Source organism: Anoplopoma fimbria, chromosome 20 (assembly GCF_027596085.1).
Source record: "Anoplopoma fimbria isolate UVic2021 breed Golden Eagle Sablefish chromosome 20, Afim_UVic_2022, whole genome shotgun sequence".
NCBI lineage: Eukaryota > Metazoa > Chordata > Actinopteri > Perciformes > Anoplopomatidae > Anoplopoma > Anoplopoma fimbria.
The window spans coordinates 6,555,874-6,577,816 of record NC_072468.1 but is presented as its reverse complement, the minus strand read 5'-3'; the positions used below and the strand labels follow the sequence as shown (position 1 = coordinate 6,577,816).

The 21,943-nt window shown below is 38.8% G+C and overlaps 2 protein-coding genes across 4 annotated transcripts; both read right to left on the bottom strand.

Annotated features, from left to right (window-relative positions):
- Nucleotides 1-1,921: 1,921 nt before the first annotated feature.
- Nucleotides 1,922-6,547, bottom strand: LOC129109114 (B-cell receptor CD22-like). Of its 3 annotated transcripts, none has more exons than XM_054621079.1 (9): nucleotides 6,089-6,545; nucleotides 5,530-5,868; nucleotides 5,213-5,437; nucleotides 4,631-4,903; nucleotides 3,670-3,957; nucleotides 3,453-3,531; nucleotides 2,860-2,890; nucleotides 2,334-2,425; nucleotides 1,922-2,011 (listed from the first exon to the last, which is right to left on the bottom strand). In XM_054621079.1, the coding sequence occupies exons 1-9, from the start codon at nucleotides 6,150-6,152 to the stop codon at nucleotides 1,951-1,953; spliced, it is 1,452 nt and encodes a 483-aa protein (XP_054477054.1). In that variant the 5' UTR covers nucleotides 6,153-6,545; the 3' UTR covers nucleotides 1,922-1,950. The 3 variants fall into 3 exon arrangements, with proteins under 3 accessions (XP_054477054.1, XP_054477056.1, XP_054477055.1); XM_054621081.1 differs by having other exon boundaries at nucleotides 5,530-5,679; nucleotides 6,089-6,543; XM_054621080.1 differs by lacking the exon at nucleotides 2,334-2,425 and having other exon boundaries at nucleotides 6,089-6,547.
- Nucleotides 6,548-10,470: 3,923 nt separating this feature from the next.
- Nucleotides 10,471-19,464, bottom strand: si:dkey-33i11.1 (sialoadhesin). Its single transcript, XM_054621078.1, has 18 exons — nucleotides 19,416-19,464; nucleotides 18,520-18,618; nucleotides 18,197-18,308; nucleotides 17,959-18,104; nucleotides 17,755-17,875; nucleotides 17,536-17,672; nucleotides 17,093-17,215; nucleotides 16,572-16,718; nucleotides 16,022-16,127; nucleotides 15,401-15,564; nucleotides 14,880-15,029; nucleotides 14,579-14,710; nucleotides 13,285-13,366; nucleotides 13,136-13,184; nucleotides 12,757-12,843; nucleotides 12,443-12,576; nucleotides 11,894-12,017; nucleotides 10,471-11,585 (listed from the first exon to the last, which is right to left on the bottom strand). Exons 1-17 carry the CDS (start codon nucleotides 19,462-19,464, stop codon nucleotides 11,915-11,917), a joined length of 1,941 nt encoding a protein of 646 aa, XP_054477053.1. The 3' UTR covers nucleotides 10,471-11,585; nucleotides 11,894-11,914.
- Nucleotides 19,465-21,943: the final 2,479 nt, after the last annotated feature.

Sequence of the window (21,943 nt, the reverse complement as noted above, 5' to 3'; positions counted from 1 at the left end):
TGAAGTTAAGTTAGAAATAACCACTATAACTTGTGAACTAAAGGGCAATGTGTTGAAGTGAGTCTTGTAAAGGCTCAGGTTCACCTTGAGAATTTTTGATGAAATTACAGGGATCATTCAATAACAGACCCAATTCTTTTTGTAGAGGTTTTGTCTTGTTCCACATGAGTCACTTTCTTCAGTGCCAGACTTCCCGCTGACAGCCGGCACAGCCAGCCACAATGAGTGCAGACTGTACTGTTGATTTGTACTGAAGATCAGTAAAGATCTCGTGCAAACCCAACGCTTTAAGTACTTTTACGTTGTACAATACTAAGAAGCAGGCAGACACACACACACACACACACACACACACACACACACACACACACACACACACACACACGCACACACACATGCACACACACACACGCACGCACACATAAGTAAAGATCTTAAATGTCAGTAATTTATGACTAATGCTAATGACTAACTAAAACATTTTCTTGTCAGCTTTATTTTGTAAAGTCACAGCACACATCAAACTTTTCACATCGTAAGAATATCATTTTATAATGAACTTTTACTTGTGATCTTTTATATGCAGTAACCTGAATTTTGTATGAAAAATAATTATTCATTCAACGTCCGTCTTTATCAAATCCCTACATGAACTGGTGAAGATAATGCCTGTATTCAAAAATCAGTATTTTTGTTATTGTCTTGTAAATATTAGTCAATGTCTTTTTTTGTGTAGATCGTTATTTGAGACATGTTAGAGATGTCTTCATGATCCACAGATCTTAAATCCAAGAGTGCAATAACAAACTAAATCATGTTCTCAGAAAATATTTCTTTTACCAAACCACATATTGATTACCAGATTTTAAATGCTGATGATGTCTCATCAAATTAACTGTGTATATTCATGATCTTCCATGACCAATGTATAGTATTATATACTAAAACTCCCTCTTTGCTCCTACAGTCATATTCAGCATAAACCACAACAAAGTATTTCAGCAATATGCTATGTTTTCAGTTAGATAGATAAGATTACTTGTAATTTCAGTGGCATTTGGACATAAAGTGTTGCTATATTTCTGATTATTTCTTTTACTAGACATTCACCGTAATCATTAAAAGAAGAGACACAAAGAAAAAATTATTTAAGGTCAAATGCTTCACTCTGGATTAAATCTCTCAAGATTTCCCTGGACTGTAAATAGGAAGCGTTTTGACCCAATCTGGGTAAACATGACAAACTTTAATGTAAATGTAGGCACCGAAATAAGAGCATCCTGCTGTCATTAGCAAACACAAAATATATAACAGTTTTTACATTACAACAGTCAAGATACATTATCTTTTGTAGTCACTGAATTTGTATCCTGCACATGGCCTTAAAAAAGGATCGGATGTGAACACAAATGTAAAATTTTGAATTCTAGCAAAATAATGTGATTTGTTTTGCATCCAATAAATCCCAAACTACTCACCACCAGTCCCCCCTTTGAAATAAAGTGAATGCATGTACATTTATGGCATTTATGACGTGTGCAAGATAAATAAATATTGTAAAATGAATTGTATTGAAATGATAACAACCTGCCCAAAGGCATTGTGTAATGATATCACAGTTTATTTATAAATCTTTCATACTAACTCAACAGACTGCAGTGAAGAATAATCATACTGGATTAAATAGTATCCTACACACAACAGGAAGAAATAAAAACAGATATCTGAGGATTAGGTATTCAGTAAGTATGACTGTACTAAAAAAAACAAAGACGTTAATATAAATGCATATAAATACAAAGTACAACAAAATATCTCTATTCCACCCTCCTAAGAGACTGAGCTTTAAACCAAATGTTTTCTTGACAATGATGATGATGATGATGATGATGATGATGTTGATGGTGATGATGAAATTTCACTCAAAGGAGTCAAAGGTTTCAGTTAAACTCAGCTGGTTTTAGCCAGCGAAGCGTATATCACAGAGTCGTCATTCTGTCCATCTTTGGACCTGAGGAGGAAATTACACTATTAGTGACTTTTCACTAAACTGCAGCCGGTGACTGCCCTGATGATTACATGCTGATTGCAGCATTGAAAGTAATTTTTTTTAACATTTCTTTGGTCGGTTAGGTCTATATAATGGGATATTTTCATATTTTCTCTGTATAGGCAAAGGTCTTTAAGTGTTCTTTTTTAAACATCAATATATGTCGTCTTGTATAAAACTGTACAGTAACAGCTGACTAAACTTTACACACATGGACTTGACTTGACCGTCTGTGAGTAATAAGGGCGCTGTGATCAGGTCAATGTGTGGACAGTAAACCTACCAGGAGTTGTCTATGTGATGTGGTGGACTGAGGTTTCTGGGTTTAATGGTCACTGTTGAGTAGGTAACCTCATCTTCATACAATGTTGGGGCCTAAGTGAGGAGGACATGAGTCACAACAAAAGTCATATCAAGTTTTCTGCTGAATAATCCCTTTACTTCCCTTTATTTTTGCACTGTAGGCACCCATTGGTAACTTTGGTTAGAAAGTTCTGGTTTGAAAGAAAATTTCATATTCAATATATCAAAACTGATATATCTCACTTCTTTAAATAATAGTCGGGACTTTTACTAAAGCACAGAACATTTTTAATATCCCCATTGAAAGGTCTCCTTTTTCTGTGCTACTAATTGTGAGTTTAAGAGGGAACTTAAAATCCCCCCGATTTAGTCTAATCCGATTCATTTAATAGCTAATATTTAAAAAAAAAAAAAGTAACCTTAATTTAACAAGGCAAGACATTAAGAACAAATTCTTATTAACGTATTTATAATAGCGGCCTGGCAAATATATGAGATGTACTCACTTTTTCCTTTGCCCGGTTCCTCTGTTTTAGCCTGCCAAGACAACAAAAACCAAAATAAAAATCATTGAAATGACTCAACTCAGAACAGAAGAACTTTAAATGTTTCTAAATCTTTGATATATTGGGGAAGTTGTTTTGAAAGGATGGAAAACCCAGAAACTTGCTACTTCTATCAACTGCTGCTCAGTACACACAGATTTACCATCCCTAGTTTTTACTGCTTTAGATATGAGCTCTAGAAAAAAAGTGTATCTAAAACAAACAGCTTTAAAGGCATTTAAAAATAAAGTCATGAAAATGCGTCTCTTTGCAAATACAGTCACAACAATATTAGGATATATCCAGGATATATCCTAATATATGTCTTGAATACATACTAATGACATTAAAAGTTTTACCCCTTACTGAACATCATTATTAAGTACATTAAAACAGAATATTTATACTTATCAACATATTCAATAGATTAATATACCTGAGCCAACGGCATGTACACAGACTAAGTATGGGGATAAAAGTAGCCACAGACTGGTTATGTGGAAATAAAAAATGAAATGAGTCATTCAGTCACACTCAAACATTCAGTGACTCACCAGAACAAGAGAAGAGCTAACACAAGTGTCACAAAAACAGAGACTACTATTCCAGCTAAGATTTGTCGGGACTGGCAACCTGTGGAGAAACACACTTTAAGGTTAGATTACTTTTGGTGGATTGGAAAACTAAACACTGCTGCCACTAACTAATGTTATATTAAGATGACGTTTCTAGAAGAACAAAGCAGCTGTAGAAGATGAAAATGATACAAACCCTGGTCCTTTTCCATCATGGCAAGCATCACCTCGGTTGAGTTGTTTTCTCCCAGTTGGTTCCTGGCCTGGCAGAGGTAGAGTCCAGTGTTGGACGCCTCCACAGAGGGGAGAGACAGCACCTGTCCTGATCCCACCTGGAGCAGAGAGCTGAAACTAGAACCAGTACTCCTGTACCAGGTGTAGTTGTCTGCTGGGGGGTTAGCAGCACTGCTGCAGGTCAGATTCACACTGCTGCCCTCAACAACATGTGGCGGGTCCATTGAAATAGAAATGTTTTCTGGACGGTCTGAAAAAAGTACAAAAAACATTGCCCATCTTAACAGTTTTATTGGAAACTGAAAGAGGAATCAAAACTGCTCTCACAATGCTGACACAAAGATAATTTTCCAACATGGGGATAAATGTTAGGGGTCACACAAAGATTAGAAATAAGATTATAACTGAAGGAATAAAAACAGAAAAATAAACACAAATTGGCCTTCTTTCCCCCACAGACTTTTGCTTTTTGTTTTTGTTTTCTTTGGAAATACTGGATATGTTCACCCCCAAAAGTCATTCAAATGAAACAATCTAAAATGGAAAAAAATCCCTGAACATCACACTGAGGCCATAACCTGATTGGTGGGATCACGCATCATTCATTTTAAGGTGTCAGAAGCCTAAAATATCAGGAACCAATGAGAAACAGTGGACTTATTAGACTGTAATAATTATTAGACTATATGCACTTGTCAATATATCTCAGTCTTATTGACTGAATTGTAGCTCTGTACCTCCTCTCGTGACACATTTCTAGTTCTCTAAATTAAACCATGTCAACAGGTCCTCCTATTTTCCCTGCAGCTCTTGTACGCAGCAGGAGAAATAACCTGTGTGTCCAAATGGCAAGCTTCTATCCACAACAACTTGGGTTTCTGTAACACGTTCAACACGTACATTTGAAACCTCAACACACTTACACTGGACTTCAAGGTGAACCTCAGTAGAGTTAATCAGGTCGATGCCCCCCCGGCTGATATTATTCCAGGCCTGACAGTAGTACAGTCCACTGTGGCTGGGCTGGAGGTCAGAGATGGTGTGATTCTGTCCTGAACTGATAAAGTGTCCGTCTTTATACAGGCTGTATCCACTCTGTGTCACAGGTGGGTTGGCATCACTGCTGCAGGTGAGAGTCACCAAACTTCCTTTGACAGCTGATGGACTCATTGACAACGCGACTTTACTGGGAGCATCTGATAGACAGTAGATTAACAGAGTTAACAAATAATAATGAAATGAATCCCAATGAAACGTGGGTATGTGAGTATGTCACTGCATGGAGCAAAAAAGCAAATATAGTTCCTTTCTATAGTCTAATTGGAGGTTGATAGTTAGGAGGTGCCAAAAGCACATTTGTTTTCGCTGTCATCTTTCATCTAATCTACACAGCCTAATTAAAGTATTTAGCCTGACTTTTTGGCTCCGACAAAGAGAGCTCCAAGATCGTTGCATAACAACTTGAGCTTTGAAATGTTTGGTTCAAATGTTATTCATGTACTTACATTGAACATTCAGAGCCGCCGAGGCAGATCTGCTCATCTCTTGTCCCAGGACGGCACAGTAGTACCTCCCAGCATCCTCTCTCTCGGCCTGGAAGACTGGATTTGGTACGCGTTTTCCATCTCTGAACCAGACAATGTTTATAGGTGTATGGCAACTTGACACACAAGTCAGGTTGACAACGTCTCCCTCTGTCACAGTGCTCGGCTGCACAACAGAGGTCAACTCTGAATCAGAAACAGAAGCAGAAACAGATACATTTTATGAAAAGAAATATAATTCTAGAGGAAGTTTCCTTTTTCCATTATTGAGTTATTACCTCTCACGGACAAACGAGCGGGTGTTTCACTTTTCCATCTGTTGAGTGTTGTCACAAAACTGAAAAAGTATTCTCCTTCATCGGTGTGTTGAACATCATTGACCTTCAGACTACAGTCAGCCCAGGAGTCGCCCACATATCTAAAGTGTCCTGGAGGTGAAGCGAGTTGTGAAAGGGGAAACTTCTTCCACTCTCCAGCTACATACACGGATTTAGACCAGCTGTATGAAGTAACAATATTAGCCCAAGGATAGTCATACTCGCACTTAATAACTACTGATGTCCCATTCAAAGCACAATGATCTTCGTAGGTCACCTTCCAGTCTCCACTCAGGAGACCTTTTAACAAAATAAAAAAAGATACAGTCAATTAAATTTAACCGTAGCTACATTTCCCCCAAATTTGGTAATAGGATCCATAAAATACTTAAATTAGCTGATATGAAGCGTATTCTTTTGTTTTAAAAGCAGCAGTTACATAATCATTTAATTGCAGTTCACACTTTTTCAATACATTCATTAAAAAAAAAAAAAAAGAAAAGAAAATCTGTTTCCTTACCTGGTATTATCACCAGAATAATCGCAATCAATCGCTCCATTGTTAACATCACCTGCATCATCATGATTAAGCAGTTTACAGATTAATATACAGTCCTTTTACACCAGAGAACATATAAAAGTTCACTGAAGCAAGCTGACTTATTGCTTTGTACATTCCTTGGGATGATTTTGTGGAGTGAAAAGCAGAAGTAGGAGGGAGTCCCCTCACTGCTTCCTTAATCATACAGTCATCACATTCTTATTGCTCATTATATAAAGTTAGAAAAGCTTATCATATAATATGAGAGTCTGAACACACACACACAGACATACAGGATGTGTGGAAAAATGACTGTGACAATAGATGCATTGGTTATACACGCTACTGAGACACAACGGGTAACACAGTGCAGTACATGCTCAGTATCCAGCAGAGCACAGCAGCAGCAGTAGCACCTGCAGTGTCTCTCACCGTGTGTCTCTAAATGTCCTCTAAAAGTTTCTTAGTAGAAAAACATTTCAAATGTGGGAAACAGGAAACAGAGGTCACCGCAGCACAACACACACGCACACACATATGCACACACACACACACACACACACACACACACACACACACACACACACACACACACACACACACACACACACACACACACACACACACACACACACACACACACACGCACACACACACACACACACACACACACACATGCACACACACACACACACGCACACACGCACGCACACATAAGTAAAGATCTTAAATGTCAGTAATTTATGACTAATGCTAATGACTAACTAAAACATTTTCTTGTCAGCTTTATTTTGTAAAATCACAGCACACATCAAACTTTTCACATCGTAAGAATATCATTTTATAATGAACTTTTACTTGTGACCTTTTATATCTTGAAAAATAATTATTCATTCAACGTCCGTCTTTATCAAATCCCTACATGAACTGGTGAAGATAATGCCTGTATTGAAATCAGTATTTTTGTTATTGTCTTGTAAATATTAGTCAATGTCTTTTTTTGTGTAGATCGTTATTTGAGACATGTTAGAGATGTCTTCATGATCCACAGATCTTAAATCCAAGAGTGCAATAACAAACTAAATCATGTTCTCAGAAAATATTTCTTTTACCAAACCACATATTGATTACCAGATTTTAAATGCTGATGATGTCTCATCAAATTAACTGTGTATATTCATGATCTTCCATGACCAATGTATAGTATTATATACTAAAACTCCCTCTTTGCTCCTACAGTCATATTCAGCATAAACCACAACAAAGTATTTCAGCAATATGCTATGTTTTCAGTTAGATAGATAAGATTACTTGTAATGTCCAGATTTCAGTGGCATTTGGACATAAAGTGTTGCTATATTTCTGATTATTTCTTTTACTAGACATTCACCGTAATCATTAAAAGAAGAGACACAAAGAAAAAATTATTTAAGGTCAAATGCAAAGTATCTTCACTCTGGATTAAATCTCTCAAGATTTCCCTGGACTGTAAATAGGAAGCGTTTTGACCCAATCTGGGTAAACATGACAAACTTTAATGTAAATGTAGGCACCGAAATAAGAGCATCCTGCTGTCATTAGCAAACACAAAATATATAACAGTTTTTACATTACAACAGTCAAGATACATTATCTTTTGTAGTCACTGAATTTGTATCCTGCACATGGCCTTAAAAAAGGATCGGATGTGAACACAAATGTAAAATTTTGAATTCTAGCAAAATAATTACTACTCACCACCAGTCCCCCCTTTGAAATAAAGTGAATGCATGTACATTTATGGCATTTATGACGTGTGCAAGATAAATAAATATTGTAAAATGAATTGTATTGAAATGATAACAACCTGCCCAAAGGCATTGTGTAATGATATCACAGTTTATTTATAAATCTTTCATACTAACTCAACAGACTGCAGTGAAGAATAATCATACTGGATTAAATAGTATCCTACACACAACAGGAAGAAATAAAAACAGATATCTGAGGATTAGGTATTCAGTAAGACTGTACTAAAAAAAACAAAGACATTAATATAAATGCATATAAATACAAAGTACAACAAAATATCTCTATTCCACCCTCCTAAGAGACTGAGCTTTAAACCAAATGTTTTCTTGACAATGATGATGATGATGATGATGATGATGATGATGATGATGATGTTGATGGTGATGATGAAATTTCACTCAAAGGAGTCAAAGGTTTCAGTTAAACTCAGCTGGTTTTAGCCAGCGAAGCGTATATCACAGAGTCGTCATTCTGTCCATCTTTGGACCTGAGGAGGAAATTACGCTATTAGTGACTTTTCACTAAACTGCAGCCGGTGACTGCCCTGATGATTACATGCTGATTGCAGCATTGATGCCTCATATACAGATACTTCAGTCAAACATTATTTGTATTCATAAACTATTTTTATTACTGCACAGAGTATCAGTAGGGCTGTAGCTTATACAGCAGCCATATCCTCTGTAATATGTCCTCTGGGAATTAGTGGGTTTTAATGACCTGCTAAGTAGTTTACATTATACACATAGTAACCACGTCTGTTGTTGAAGGTGGATTATGATATTTCTTGATTAGATATTTATATTTTTTTAAGTAAGCATTTGAAAGGTTAGAAAAGTTAATTAGAAAATACAGAAAACATGAGTACATAAATAATTCTAGTATAATAGAGCACAATTTATATTTCTCAGAGTTTGATGGTGCTTTAAGAAGCAAATTCAATCTAATTCAGATAGGTTGTGATTGCATATAAAGTTAATGCAAAGATGTGAAGGATATCAATTTGCGCTCATCTGGGATGCAAATTGGGATGAATCATTAAAACTTTGAGAAGAAAATGTGCAATAATCCCAAATGATTTCACTGAGAGAAAGTGAAAGTCATTTTTTTAACATTTCTTTGGTTGGTTAAGTTTTCTGCTGAATAATCCCTTTACTTCCCTTTATTTTTGCACTGTAGGCACCCATTGGTAACTTTGGTTAGAAAGTTCTGGTTTGAAAGAAAATTTCATATTCAATATATCAAAACTGATATATCTCACTTCTTTAAATAATAGTCGGGACTGTTACTAAAGCACAGAACATTTTTAATATCCCCATTGAAAGGTCTCCTTTTTCTGTGCTACTAATTGTGAGTTTAAGACTTAAAATCCCCCCGATTTAGTCTAATCCGATTCATTTAATAGCTAATATTTAAAAAAAAAAAAGTAACCTTAATTTAACAAGGCAAGACATTAAGAACAAATTCTTATTAACGTATTTATAATAGCAGCCTGGCAAATATATGAGATGTACTCACTTTTTCCTTTGCCCGGTTCCTCTGTTTTAGCCTGCCAAGACAACAAAAACCAAAATAAAAATCATTGAAATGACTCAACTCAGAACAGAAGAACTTTAAATGTTTCTAAATCTTTGATGTGACATATTGGGGAAGTTGTTTTGAATGGATGGAAAACCCAGAAACTTGCTACTTCTATCAACTGCTGCTCAGTACACACAGATTTACCATCCCTAGTTTTTTACTGCTTTAGATATGAGCTCTAGAAAATCCAAAGTGTATCTAAAACAAACAGCTTTAAAGGCATTTAAAATGAGAGCATTCTCTGTGTGGCAGACATGTCTAAGAACAGCTGGTCTCACATCGCCAACATGACCTATTCTTCTTGTCCACATGGTGGTGTCACTGGACCGTACACCAAATGAAGGCGAAACAAATCACTGGTGGGCTACAATAACAAACTGGTGAGTAAACACATCTGTGCCTGGTTTACAAAAAACTTCCTGATTTCATATATTTCTACAGGGGATGGTTTTCTATCTTCTGTATCACCCATAATGTGGTGACCTATGATTACCCTAAGGTTAGTATTATTAATTATTATTATTATTATTATTATTATTATTATTATTATTATTATTATTATTAATTATTGGATCATGCCAGAGCAAGATCTCTGTTCGATCAAAAACATTAACAGTAACTTTACACCAATTATGCCACTCAAATATTTCCACTGCGACTCAACACCAACACAGGAAATGTCACAATAAGAACACGATAGTGACACATCTATTGCACCAAACATTTCCTCTGCACCAGTAGAGAGCAAGATTTCAGGAGGGAAAAAAAGTGAAAGCTTTATCAAATTTTGGAGAATTTTTATTGCAAGAAAAGGTTGATGTAATTTCTTATTGTCGGTTTTAACCAGCTGGTTTTAAGCCCTGATGCCAGTATATCATTTCAAAATTGCCAAAATTAGTGGTGAGCAGCAACACCCGCTTGAGCTGATCAGTGTTGTTGTTAAGATTAGGAGGTAAAATAGTGCAATAGTAAAATGAATCAATGAATAAGTAGACTGAATCTTATTGACTGAATTTCCTCCAAAGGTTAACACTTTGTCTGTCTGTCCCTCATCGCCACACTCTTCTTGTTCCACAAATCAAACCATTGCCATTTTCCATCCGTCCACCAGATGTCCTCGTACTTTCCCAACTTTTCCCCATCACCTGGCTGCCACACCCATCAACACACCTGTTCCCACTTCCCTAATCAGCTCTGACTGGCTTTCACCGCTCACCTGTGTCTCATTACTGAATTCACTTGAAATTAAAGAAGCTAATGAGTTAGCAAAGGTTTGGTGGATTTGAATGTCTGGACTGAAACATTCATTACAACTGTGAGAGAAAAAACAGAATAGTTTTGAAATTGATGAAATGTAATCTTACTGCTGACTACACTATCCTTATCCTGCTGTTCATTTGTTGTAGGCTGCAAAGATTGTAACATACATTCACGCTACAAGATTTGTTAGTTATATTTTTATTCAGTGTAACAAACCACAACATGTACTTTTGCATTATTGCTGGCTCTGCTTACTCTACATAAGAATAGAGAGACTGATTTAATGGAAGCAAGCTATATCAACTGAATATATGTTGCAGCGTCAGCAATCAAAAAAAATAAACTTTTTAACAATTCAGCACATTGTTGTGTGTCAAATATTGCATGTTCTTTATAGATAGCATAAATGTATTGGAGACAACCAGGTTCTCATTCAAATGGTTATCACATTTCAAGATGAGAGGATGCAAATGACGCTGTTGCAACCACTCACACTGTGTAATCTACATTTACTTGTATTTTAGTGTTAGCTACCAACTACAGAGCAGCAGTAGATTTAGTCTGTACTGTAGATGCAAGCAAAATGGTCAACAGGGTGTTACTTCAGGCAGTTGTAAGATGCATAGAATAAAAAAAGGGGAAGACATGCAACACAGTTTAGGCGCTGGACTTCCAGTCAGCACCACATGTTGTCCTCGTGGTCTGGTGGAGGATCCATAACGACATGTCTGAATCAGGACAGCATAAGACATCGTCAGAGTTCACGAAGAGTCGTTTCCTGACCTACAATGTGAATGGAAGTAAAGCGATTGGTTCACATGAGGAGGACTGATTTGTTGTTCAGCTGAGGAAGAAGATGGGGAAAGACAGTTATTTGTGCATGGTTTTGGTTATTGCACCACTGAGTCTCATTATATTTACAATCATTGTTTAGCTTTTTAACTTTTGTATGGCATTTTTTATCATAGGGGCACAACTTTGCCTTAATAATGTAAAACACACTTTGTCCTACTGTATGTGAGTTCAACATAGTACTGACACATGTATATAATCTATAAAGTGATGTAGGGACCATTTCAAGTAAAAAATACACCAAAAGGCAAAAACAAAATTGGACATAAGTGTACCTCTGAGCTTTGTAAAGTCTCATACCTGATTTGCCTTGTCTCCCAGTCAGTGGCGCGGCTGATGCAGTAAAGTGTAAACAACTTTGGAGGAATCCTTCGGCTTTTTATCACCACCCAGTGGCAGGTTGTGGACCTGTACCTGGTCAACACTGAACCAACAGCAACAACAAACAGCAACCATGTGAGTCTATCTGGATGTCTGACTCAGATCATAAAATCAGGTCTTCATGTTGCTCCAGAACCATTAAAATGTTTTTAATGTTCAAAACTGGGACGAGAAGTTTATTGTCCTCTCATAAACGGGAGGAAGGTGTTGGATATCACAGAGGAAAGAGAGTATAGACAGAGGGAAGTGTAAGGAGACTAGAGAGACGGCGCTGACAGGAAGATAAAGAAGAAAGCAAGAGGGCCAATGTGGTTGTAAAATATAAAGCAGGACATGAAATAGTAGATTGTTGCTGTGGTCAACCGCTCAGACAGATGGTGTAAATGAATGAAAGCAAAGTGAAATACACAGAGAGAGAGAGAGAGAGATGTAGTCCAGACGATGGAAACAGATGAAGATGGTGCGTACCTGGACAACTTGGAGTAGTGGACAGTGATGTAGTTGGGGGCGGGGCTGTGAGTTTCAACTTCTGTGATTGGTGGAGCATCCTTCAGAGGAACAATGGCAGGGTGGGCGCTGTCACTCAAGTCCTCTGGCTCCTCCTGTGTGGTGCACAAACACACACACACAAACACACACACACACACACACACACACACACACACACACACACACACACACACACACACACACACACACACAAAAGGTTCATATAATTTGTTTTATATTGTCATTCTTTGAATAAGTCCTAAAAAATAGTGTACTGTAATTGAGTGGTGTACCGGTATGTCGGACATCTTGGCGTTTTTCACTGGAAAGGTCTGTTGGGTCGACTCGTAGAACATGGTGTCAGCTGTCACTGACGGACGCTGGGGTCAAACACACACACACACACACACACACACACACACACACACACACACACACACACACACACACACACACACACACACACACACACAGAGAGAGAGAGAAAACAAAGGAATGTTTTCAATTAACATTTTTTAAGAGAGAAAAATGACAATAGCACATCATTGAAACTATCCTGAATGAGGTTTTCCTTTTAAAAGTATTAAAGGGTTTGAGCTGTCAGCTACAAGTTAAAAAAAACTAATGTTAATGAGTAATTTTAAGAAAAGTAAAAAATAATAAGTACTGCACCTTGTTTGCTACTTCTCCTGACTCCGTGTCTACTCTGTGCATGTTCTTACTGTGAAAACACAGGGACAATATTATCAAACCATACACAAGTGACGACAAATACCACAACAGCAACGGCGGTGAGTAGATAGCAGTGTACTTTCTGTCACCTGATCATAATGGCCACTGTGAGAGTGATGAGTCCAGCAGACACCCCTACTGCTGACGCCAAGGCAATGACCTTAAGTCGACCTGCCAGCGGGAGGATCAAAGAGGTTATCAACATGAACAGAAACAAGAAGTAATGAAAATAGAAGTGCAATAGATATCAAAATAGAAACAGAGAAAGTGCAGAACGGGGAAAGAACTGTGCATCATCTTGCAGGCGTCTAGACTTGAGACTTGTGTTTCCAGCTCTGATTTCCAAACCTAACTCCACTTCTTTAGCTGTCTAGACTCAAATAGTAGTTTTCCACAACACTTCATCACCCCTCCTCTCCCCTCATAGTGAAAGCGCTATACATGACTCATCATGACTCATCTATAAAAACATTCAGGAACCATGGCATGAGACCCTACACAATGAAGACCGGAGCCCAGACCTCATGCTAAGATAGTGACAGGGAGGTTTCATCACTCATCTTTTTGAAACACACAAACCTTTCCAAACATCCCTCAGAGAAACAAACTGTTTCTGGGTCATTGTTTGAGATAATCAGAAACATAGACATAAAAAACGGGGCAGTGGTGTTTCACTAAGCTTATCAGTGACACTTCATCTCTTACATTACACTTCTTACATTGACAACGGCTTGCACATTGACTCAGAACATACATGGCCAGGATGAGCCACTAAAAGCCTTCAGAGTATGAAAATAACTCTGACACCACAACACATTGAAAATCATATTAAAAATTCCATTCCAAGAAATATATTTGGTGGTGTACACAACGTTATTTCCAAGAAAGAAATCTTCTAGTTCACAGAAAGTCTAGCCTTGCTAGTAGCTCTGTGAGGCTGTATGTAGGATATATTTTGGAACATTTTGAGTAAATGCTAACATTAGCATGCCAACATGTTCCCAACGACAATGCTAACATGCTGATATTTGGCAAGTTTGTTCAAGCCAGAGTATTGGACAAATTAAAAGTTTGACTTGATGATGATGTTAAATTAAGGTATCACCAAAATTATTTCCATTTTTCATAGCAATCAATCCAATAGCTTTCAAGACATTTCACTCAAAATCACAAATGTGAACCATGTACTGGTGCTGGAGGGAAAGTCAGTGGAGGCTTGATATTCTTGGGGATGAATGGGTTTACAAGATATCAATGAAATCAACCTGAGATATTTCACCCTAGAACTGTACTAACAAACACAAAATGCTTCCTTTCTTTTTGCTAAAACACAGACAGACAAGCTAAAGACAAAGAAGTGTTTGTGCATGAGTCATTATGTACCTCTGACTCGTACAGTGAGGACAGGAGAGCTGTGGGCTCCGATTCGATTCCTGGCCTCGCAGTAGTACTGTCCGCTCTCTCTAGGGCCGACCTCAGAGAAGGTGAAGACAGGACCGAACTTGCTGCCCCACGCTGCATGGAGCACAGGAAGGGAGACTTAGTGTTTCAGATAGTGCTGGAGGATCCAAACCAACAGAGGCCCGCCAAGCATGACACCTTACTGACTACAAACATTAAGAGTTAGGTATTGACAATTTTGTAATGTTAACCTTGAGTGGAACCACATTTTTACGATGCTAACATTGTACAGAGCCCCCGTCCAGAGCTAAGCGATGCCATGTGAAGTTGTCCACTGCAGGGTTGGCCTGACTGCTGCAGGTCAAGGTCAAAGGTCGGCCAGCATCCACCACACTGGAGGGACGAGCTAGAACTGAGGTGTTCTTAGGAGGGTCTGGAGAGAGAGGGACATAAAGATAGATGCAGAGGGTTAGGGAAAGTGTTTGTCTAGTAAATTATGTTGTCCAAAGAGAAGAGGTGGCTGGAAAGACAGATACGTTGAGAGGGAGAGAAACTTGAAGTAATTGAAGTGTAGAGGAGAGGAGAGCATCTGATACATTCTTTCCAACACTGTTCTTGAGCAGCATGTCCTCAGATACATTTTTATAACAAACAGACAAACCTTGCACTGTTAAAAGGATGATCTTACACACACACACACACACACACACACACACACACACACACACACACACACACACACACACACACACACACACACACACACACACACACACACACACACACACACAAATCACTACTTACAAAGTATGGTGAGTGTAACAACAGGAGAGGTTTGGTGTCCCAACCGGTTCCACGCTGAGCAGTAATACTGACCAGCATGATGAGCACGCACTGAGGGGAATGTCAGGTTCTGGAAGGTTCCTTTAGACAACACCTGGTCACCTAGGATACGATACCAAGCATACCTGCAGGAGGGAGGATGGTGGATGGATGATGATGATGATGGTGATGATGATGATGATGATGATGATGATGATGATGATGATGATGATGATGATGATGATGATGATGATGACTATAGGACTGGGCAATTTACAATAATACAAAATTTGGACCTTACACTCCTTTCCTTAGTATACAACTTTGGATTTTACATAGGTGAGTATTTTTCATATTTAAAAGGGCTTTTTTTTACAAACTGCATAGCCCTTATTCACAACACCTTTAAGAAAAGTGAAAGTCTGAATTAAAAAAAGGTTAAGAAATAAGATAGAAAAGAGAAAATTTCAAGATGACAGTGACAAGTGCAAAAATCATGATGATGATGATGACAAAAACAGCAAAAAAACAGCCCAAAAAACAACATCACCTTCATGTATTAGCTGGTATAAATGAACAAACGTTGAGGAGTATTCATCATACCTGCTGGCATGAGGCTGGGCGTGGCTGACACAGCTCATGTTCACATAGGAGCCTTCTCTGATGTCAGCTGGAGGACTCAGCAGCACACGAGTGTTCTTTGGAGAGTCTAAACAGACAGAGAAATTAAAAGCAGCATCTTTACTGTCATGATCATGTTTTTATTTGACACCAATGTTCCCTTTAAGTGACAGCAGCTACTCATAGAAGAATGTGGAATGAACAGTTTTAGTTTTAGGTATAAAGGAAAGTAGTGTCAACAAAAAAAACATATAATTAATCATCAATTAACAGTCAAAAGTTCATCATCATATATGACAAAGAATAGCATCAGATCACATCTGAGCAGGTGAAACCAGTGAATGTTTGACATTTTTGTTTGAAAAATAATTATTATTGCAGATTTCATTTCTGTCAACTGACTAATCAATTGATTGATGAATCACTTTCAGCTCTGTTGCTTTTCAATAAATATTCTGAGAAACAAAAGTAAAAGTACGAAAAATCTGCCATGTGTGTTTATATCACTTCCTACCGAAACCAACAAACTTACATGTGACATTCAGTAGAAGTGGTTTGGAGCGGTCTGTTCCCAGTGAGTTGCGAGCTACACAGAAGTATTCTCCTCTGTCTGTGTATTTGAGGTGCGACAGGCGGAGCTGAGGCCTAAAACTGTCTGGGATGCTGCCACTCTCCATGTCTGGAGAGCAGATGGAGACAAAGGTGCAGATTGGTGCATGAATTCACATTAGGAGCATGATCTTGAGACTATTAAATAAATATATATATATATATATTTTTTTTTTTTTTTCTTCAAAGGTCCAGCAATCCCAGAATAACTTCCAAAACTTCTGCTGTTCATTAGTGTCCAAGGAAGACTTGATACTACTCTGCTTCAACAAATTAAGGATCTTCATTTGTCCAAGTGCAGGGCTAATTTTACATTACAGCATGTGTCACTGTCATCAACCAGTTAGCTCATATCCACTACACAGCCAGTGAATGTGTACACTGTCCTGTCGTTGTATGCTGTGGATTGGTGAACACACACAGCAGTAACAACCTGTCCTATACCTTTGAACCATGCAAAGCTCTCCACAGGCGGAGCTGCATAACTGCTGCATGTAAGAGTGACCGACCCCCCCTCTGAAACCTCCCCAATGGGGAAGACTGCTATGGACGTGGAGTTGGGACCGCCTGGACAGGAGGAGAGTAAAAACAGGAGGTAGAGAAAAGAGGGATATATGAGGAAGATAAGATAATGCAAAATGTAAGTGCAGTTTACACTGTATCCAACACATTTCAATAATTTAACATTCATCAAGGCTAATAGCAGGTGGTTACAGTCTCTGATCATTTCTGCCACAGCAGAAATACAAGTATCTAATTGTGTTTCTGAGTTGTGTCTCAAATATAAAACACATCAGGTTTCAGATGCACCCTCTGAAAGCACATCTAGATATGAGCAGGTTTTGTGAAATCTGTCTGTTTTAGTTGGCTTGATTGAGATTACTCACGTCCCAGAGCCAGCGAGACGGGTGGTGACTGTACATTCTGTGGTGGGATTGGTCGACAGGTGTACGCTCCAGCATGCTGCTTGTCAAAGCGATTGATGATCATCCATTTTTCATAGGAGCCCAGGTTCAGTCCGTTCCTGTGTGTAGAGCACCATATCTACAGTGATAATGTGATCCACTCACTGGGTTACCAATTAAACAATGACATGTATAACGCACCTGTACAGTGCAAGGCTCCTCCCTGGAGCAGCACATCCTCTGGCCTGGCAACCTACGAACACAGTCTCTCCGAAGCCAAACATGTTGGCGGGCCTTGCTGGATGAACCTGGACCTGGAGGTCTGAAATACAAACGGACTTTCACACATGCACAGAAACGGTGGCTGGATGAGTCCAGTGCAACTTTTTGTTTGTATGAACCTACCTGTTACATCGAGGGTGATGGTGTTCGGGGAGGTCCATCTCCCCAGTGGTTGGTCCGTCTCAAACCTGAAGTGGTACTGGCCCGCATCACTCAGCTTGACAACCCGAATCTGGACTGAACAGCTGGAGTAGCTGCCTCCGATGTAGCTGAAAGCCACAATACATTTTTCATACATTTGTTTATTATTTCACATTTGCAAATTTACAGCTTTTTAAAAATCCCTGTGTGTTTCTCCTACCGGGTGCGTCCGCGGTAAGACATGCTGATCTCGTTGGGGTCACTGTGGTGAGCAAACTCCCTGCGACCTTCTGCAGACACACGGAACCACATGACCCGCTTCACATTGTGACCTGTGAAGTTAAAGAAAACCATAACAAAACATTATAGGAGAAAAAAAGTAGCAAAACAAAATAAGGTTTTTTTTGAGTTTACTGTAGTTGCTTGGAACGGACACATTTACCATCCAGTTCATTTCATGGCGTTATTAATCATTTCAGATATTTGATTTTTTTAAAAAAAAGACTAAATTAGATAGAGAAGGTTGGTACATGGATTTGATACCTGATGGGTAGTCATAACGGCAGGGCAGAGTGACAGTTGTTCCAGCCCACACACAGATCTCCCTCCTAGAAAATGACACGCTCCACCTGCTCTGAATACCTGCATGACAATTTAAAGGCACAAATACGCAAAAACATTAACAGAGAGAAACAAGTACATACACACATGCACGGTTGAAAAGAAGCAAACTAAAATGCACAAACAACATGCACACTTAAATACTTCTGCAAAACACATAGGGCTGATGGATGAAGAGCTTCTTGTGTTTTTAAGAAGGACCAGTTCACGATTTCAAACATATAAGCATGTATAGGCTGTCACATCCACAAAAATACGCTTGCCATATAAAACAAGTTACCAAAGGTTTGGGGAATACACATTTGGAGACTGACAGAGGTGTAAATTCAACCACCCACAAGTAGAAGTTTTCCTTCATTGTGGCTCCTCAGAGGAAGACTTGTCAAACCGCAGCTCTGATCTGCTCAGAGAGTGACACACACAATTTGAAGCAGAGGAAATGAGCATTGATGTGCAGCTGTGGTGTCATCCTGTGCTGCTAACTGCCTGCCTGGCTGACTACCTTGCACAAAAGGCAATCAATACTTATAAATAACTTGAGCGTAAAGGCAAGGGCACCTGGCTGCAGGACCTTATGTGCATAATAGATCCAATAAGTAATTCATTTCTCAACTGTTGTCACTTGTTTTAAAGCATGTGTGACACATTTGTGATATATTTGGAATACAATACAAATATCTGTTTATTATGAAGTGTGCCAATTCATCTGTAATTTCCTTAAATTATAAGAAGATACTTATTAAAACGCTGTTCACTTTTACACCTGATGAAAAAAAGAAATGTGTAGTTTCTGATGTATTTTTGTGTTTTTCTCTTACCTGGTAAAGCTGTAAGGATGGTGCCCAGAACCAACGCACCTGCCAACATCTCCGCTGACACGAGCTCTGTAATGTCACCGGAGAAGGAGAAAAGCACAGGGAGGTGAGCAAAAAATGTATCAGGATAAAACACAATCCAGCTGATTAAAATGTGAAGCACTAACCCCCTTAAAGTATCTTCAGTCAGACAGAAAAGGGATTGCGGTGATGCGTACGAGGATGGTGGAGGTGAGCTCGTCGAGCGATGATAGTTGCATGGTGATCAGAAGCGGGTGGAAGAGATGGGAGGAGGAGGGGAAAGGGCAGACGGAGGAGGACGAGGAAGAGGAAGTAAGCTTAACTACCTTCCTATTTTCCATCTTTTAACTTTTCAGTGAATCTTTTTCTGAAACAGTCTTTATAGGTCAATGACTCTGTTGTCCTCCTTTATGTCATTGTGAAAGTGGGACATCCTTGTGATCCCTTCACTTTCACAATTCTATTTTGATTGAATGTCATTGACAGACCACGTAGTCACTGGACTTTGTTGAGTTAAAACTGGTTTCCTAGCAACCTTGCGGTGGCGATAAAACTAAGGGACCTCTGCAAATATTTTTCACAAGATTAGTATTCAAATTTTTGCTGTAAACACAATACTAGCATACATATTGTTTTAGTCTATTGTCGACCAACCCAAGAGAAAAATATCTTGTTCTTTAAACACTAAATGCTCCACTAGCTAGTTGCTTATTTTTTGGTGCTGGGCAGGTTGAATACAGTTGGTTTGTCAGAGCTTTTGCTTAAAACAGCTGCCTACTGTAACTGGAAAAGATACTGATGAGAGCGGTGAGGAGTTAAAACGGTTGTAAACCATAAAAAAACACATCGTTATTTGACCCAATCTTCATGTAACATTTTGATGAGAGCAGCTGTAACTAAATATTCATCCTGATCAATAGACATACAGAATATTGAGTGATCAAAATGTATTGCACCGTAAAAGTCAGTCCTCACCTCGACGTTGTCACAATATTGGAGCAAACTTTGACCATTGTGACTGAGTGATTTTTAAAAAGACAAACATGTATGGTTCATTTGTAAAATGAATTCAGGCCTGTTGGCGTCCATTAGTATACATAAGTCAAGCCGACGTTGACTCTGCAGCCCAGATGTCCTCTCATCCACTGCTCTAATTGAGAACTGTTGGCACAGAAACCTGCCCACAACCAGACGTGAGGAGGTTCGAGACCTCTCAGTCAACTGTGTCCACTTAGCCTGATGAGTCTAAATGACTTTAACATCCCACCCTGCCACAACTTGGCCAATGGATGTCAGTTTAGCGTCACGACTCAGCCAATTGGCTACTTACCCCAGCTTTGACCCAGGAGTAATGATGATGTACAGTTTAAGTTTTCAGTCAATCTTTATCCAAAGTCATCCAAGTCAAGGAAGGGAGGCGGAGTCAAACCTGAAGGTCTCAGAGATGATATCTTGATCTACATCTGGAAATTAACGCTGACATTTTACTTATTAGGCGACTGATAAAAGATGATGGAGGGGGGGCAGTATAAGGGATCGGTTCTGATGTTAGGAAACATGGATGTGTATCCGGTTTACATCCTGCTAGAGTTTAGAATAAGCCGGCCTCTTTTTCTGTTGCTCTTAACATAAGAACAACACATATCTGTGGTGCTAATGAGTATAAGGTTAATAGGTAAGACTCAATATGTTCCTCACGTGGGGTTTATAAAAATAAATTAATATTCTTAGCATTTTTGGTTTTATTTGATAGGCAGACAGTAGATTAAATAAAAGGAAAAAGAGATGGAACATGCAACACCGGTCCTCGGCTGAATCAAAACCCTGTATATTGCAGTAAAGTGTTATGCCACGTAACCAAACGACCATCAGGGCGCCCCCTAAAAAAATACAATTTTGTTCAAAAGGTCTGCATTAACTTTAGTGGGGAATCTGAACTTGACTTTAACCCTAATAAGGAACAGAAACCCTCTGGTTGTGAAAGTTACCTTCCAAATATAATCGAAATCCTCAGGATGTGAAGTTAAATGAACAATATATTCCAGTTCGCAGATTGCTAGGTTGGATTATGGGCTGGGACCCGAAATGGGTCGCAGGCCCTCTTCAAGTGGGTCTCCACATGACAGGAAAAGTTTGTATGATTTAATGATCCTGAATCCCAGGAGAAAAAAAAAAAGTCATTTTGGGCTCTGGCTGAAAAGTTTTTAAGAACCTTCCCCCTCAAATACTGTCTGTATTATGTTGAGTATAGTGAGTGGTGGGCTTTGAGCTTAACCTGTAACCACAGAATGACTTCAAAAGGATCACGGCACACTAATAGGTCAAAGCCTGATGTAATCTTAATCGAAAGCAGACTGGACTAAATGAATGAAGAGAAACAGATGGATGGAGCTAGATTAAGTGTGACTGACCACAAACAGAGAGAGAAAGAGGGTGAGAGAGGGAGGAATGAGAAAGTTTAAAGGGGAAGGTGGGAGAGGGGGGGGGGACAAAAACACGATGAGGTAAGG

Coding starts and splice junctions, on each gene's coding strand:
- LOC129109114 (XM_054621079.1), bottom strand. CDS start 6,152: ATGATGATGCAGGTGATGTTAACAATGGAGCGATTGATTGCGATTATT. Junction 3,532..3,669: donor CATGATGGAAAAGGACCAGG/GTTTGTATCATT, acceptor GTTTCTCCACAG/GTTGCCAGTCCCGACAAATC. Junction 2,426..2,859: donor GGAACCGGGCAAAGGAAAAA/GTGAGTACATCT, acceptor CTCCTCACTTAG/GCCCCAACATTGTATGAAGA.
- si:dkey-33i11.1 (XM_054621078.1), bottom strand. CDS start 19,464: ATGTTGGCAGGTGCGTTGGTTCTGGGCACCATCCTTACAGCTTTACCA. Junction 15,565..16,021: donor GCCCAGCCTCATGCCAGCAG/GTATGATGAATA, acceptor TCCCTCCTGCAG/GTATGCTTGGTATCGTATCC. Junction 12,577..12,756: donor CCAAGATGTCCGACATACCG/GTACACCACTCA, acceptor TGCACCACACAG/GAGGAGCCAGAGGACTTGAG.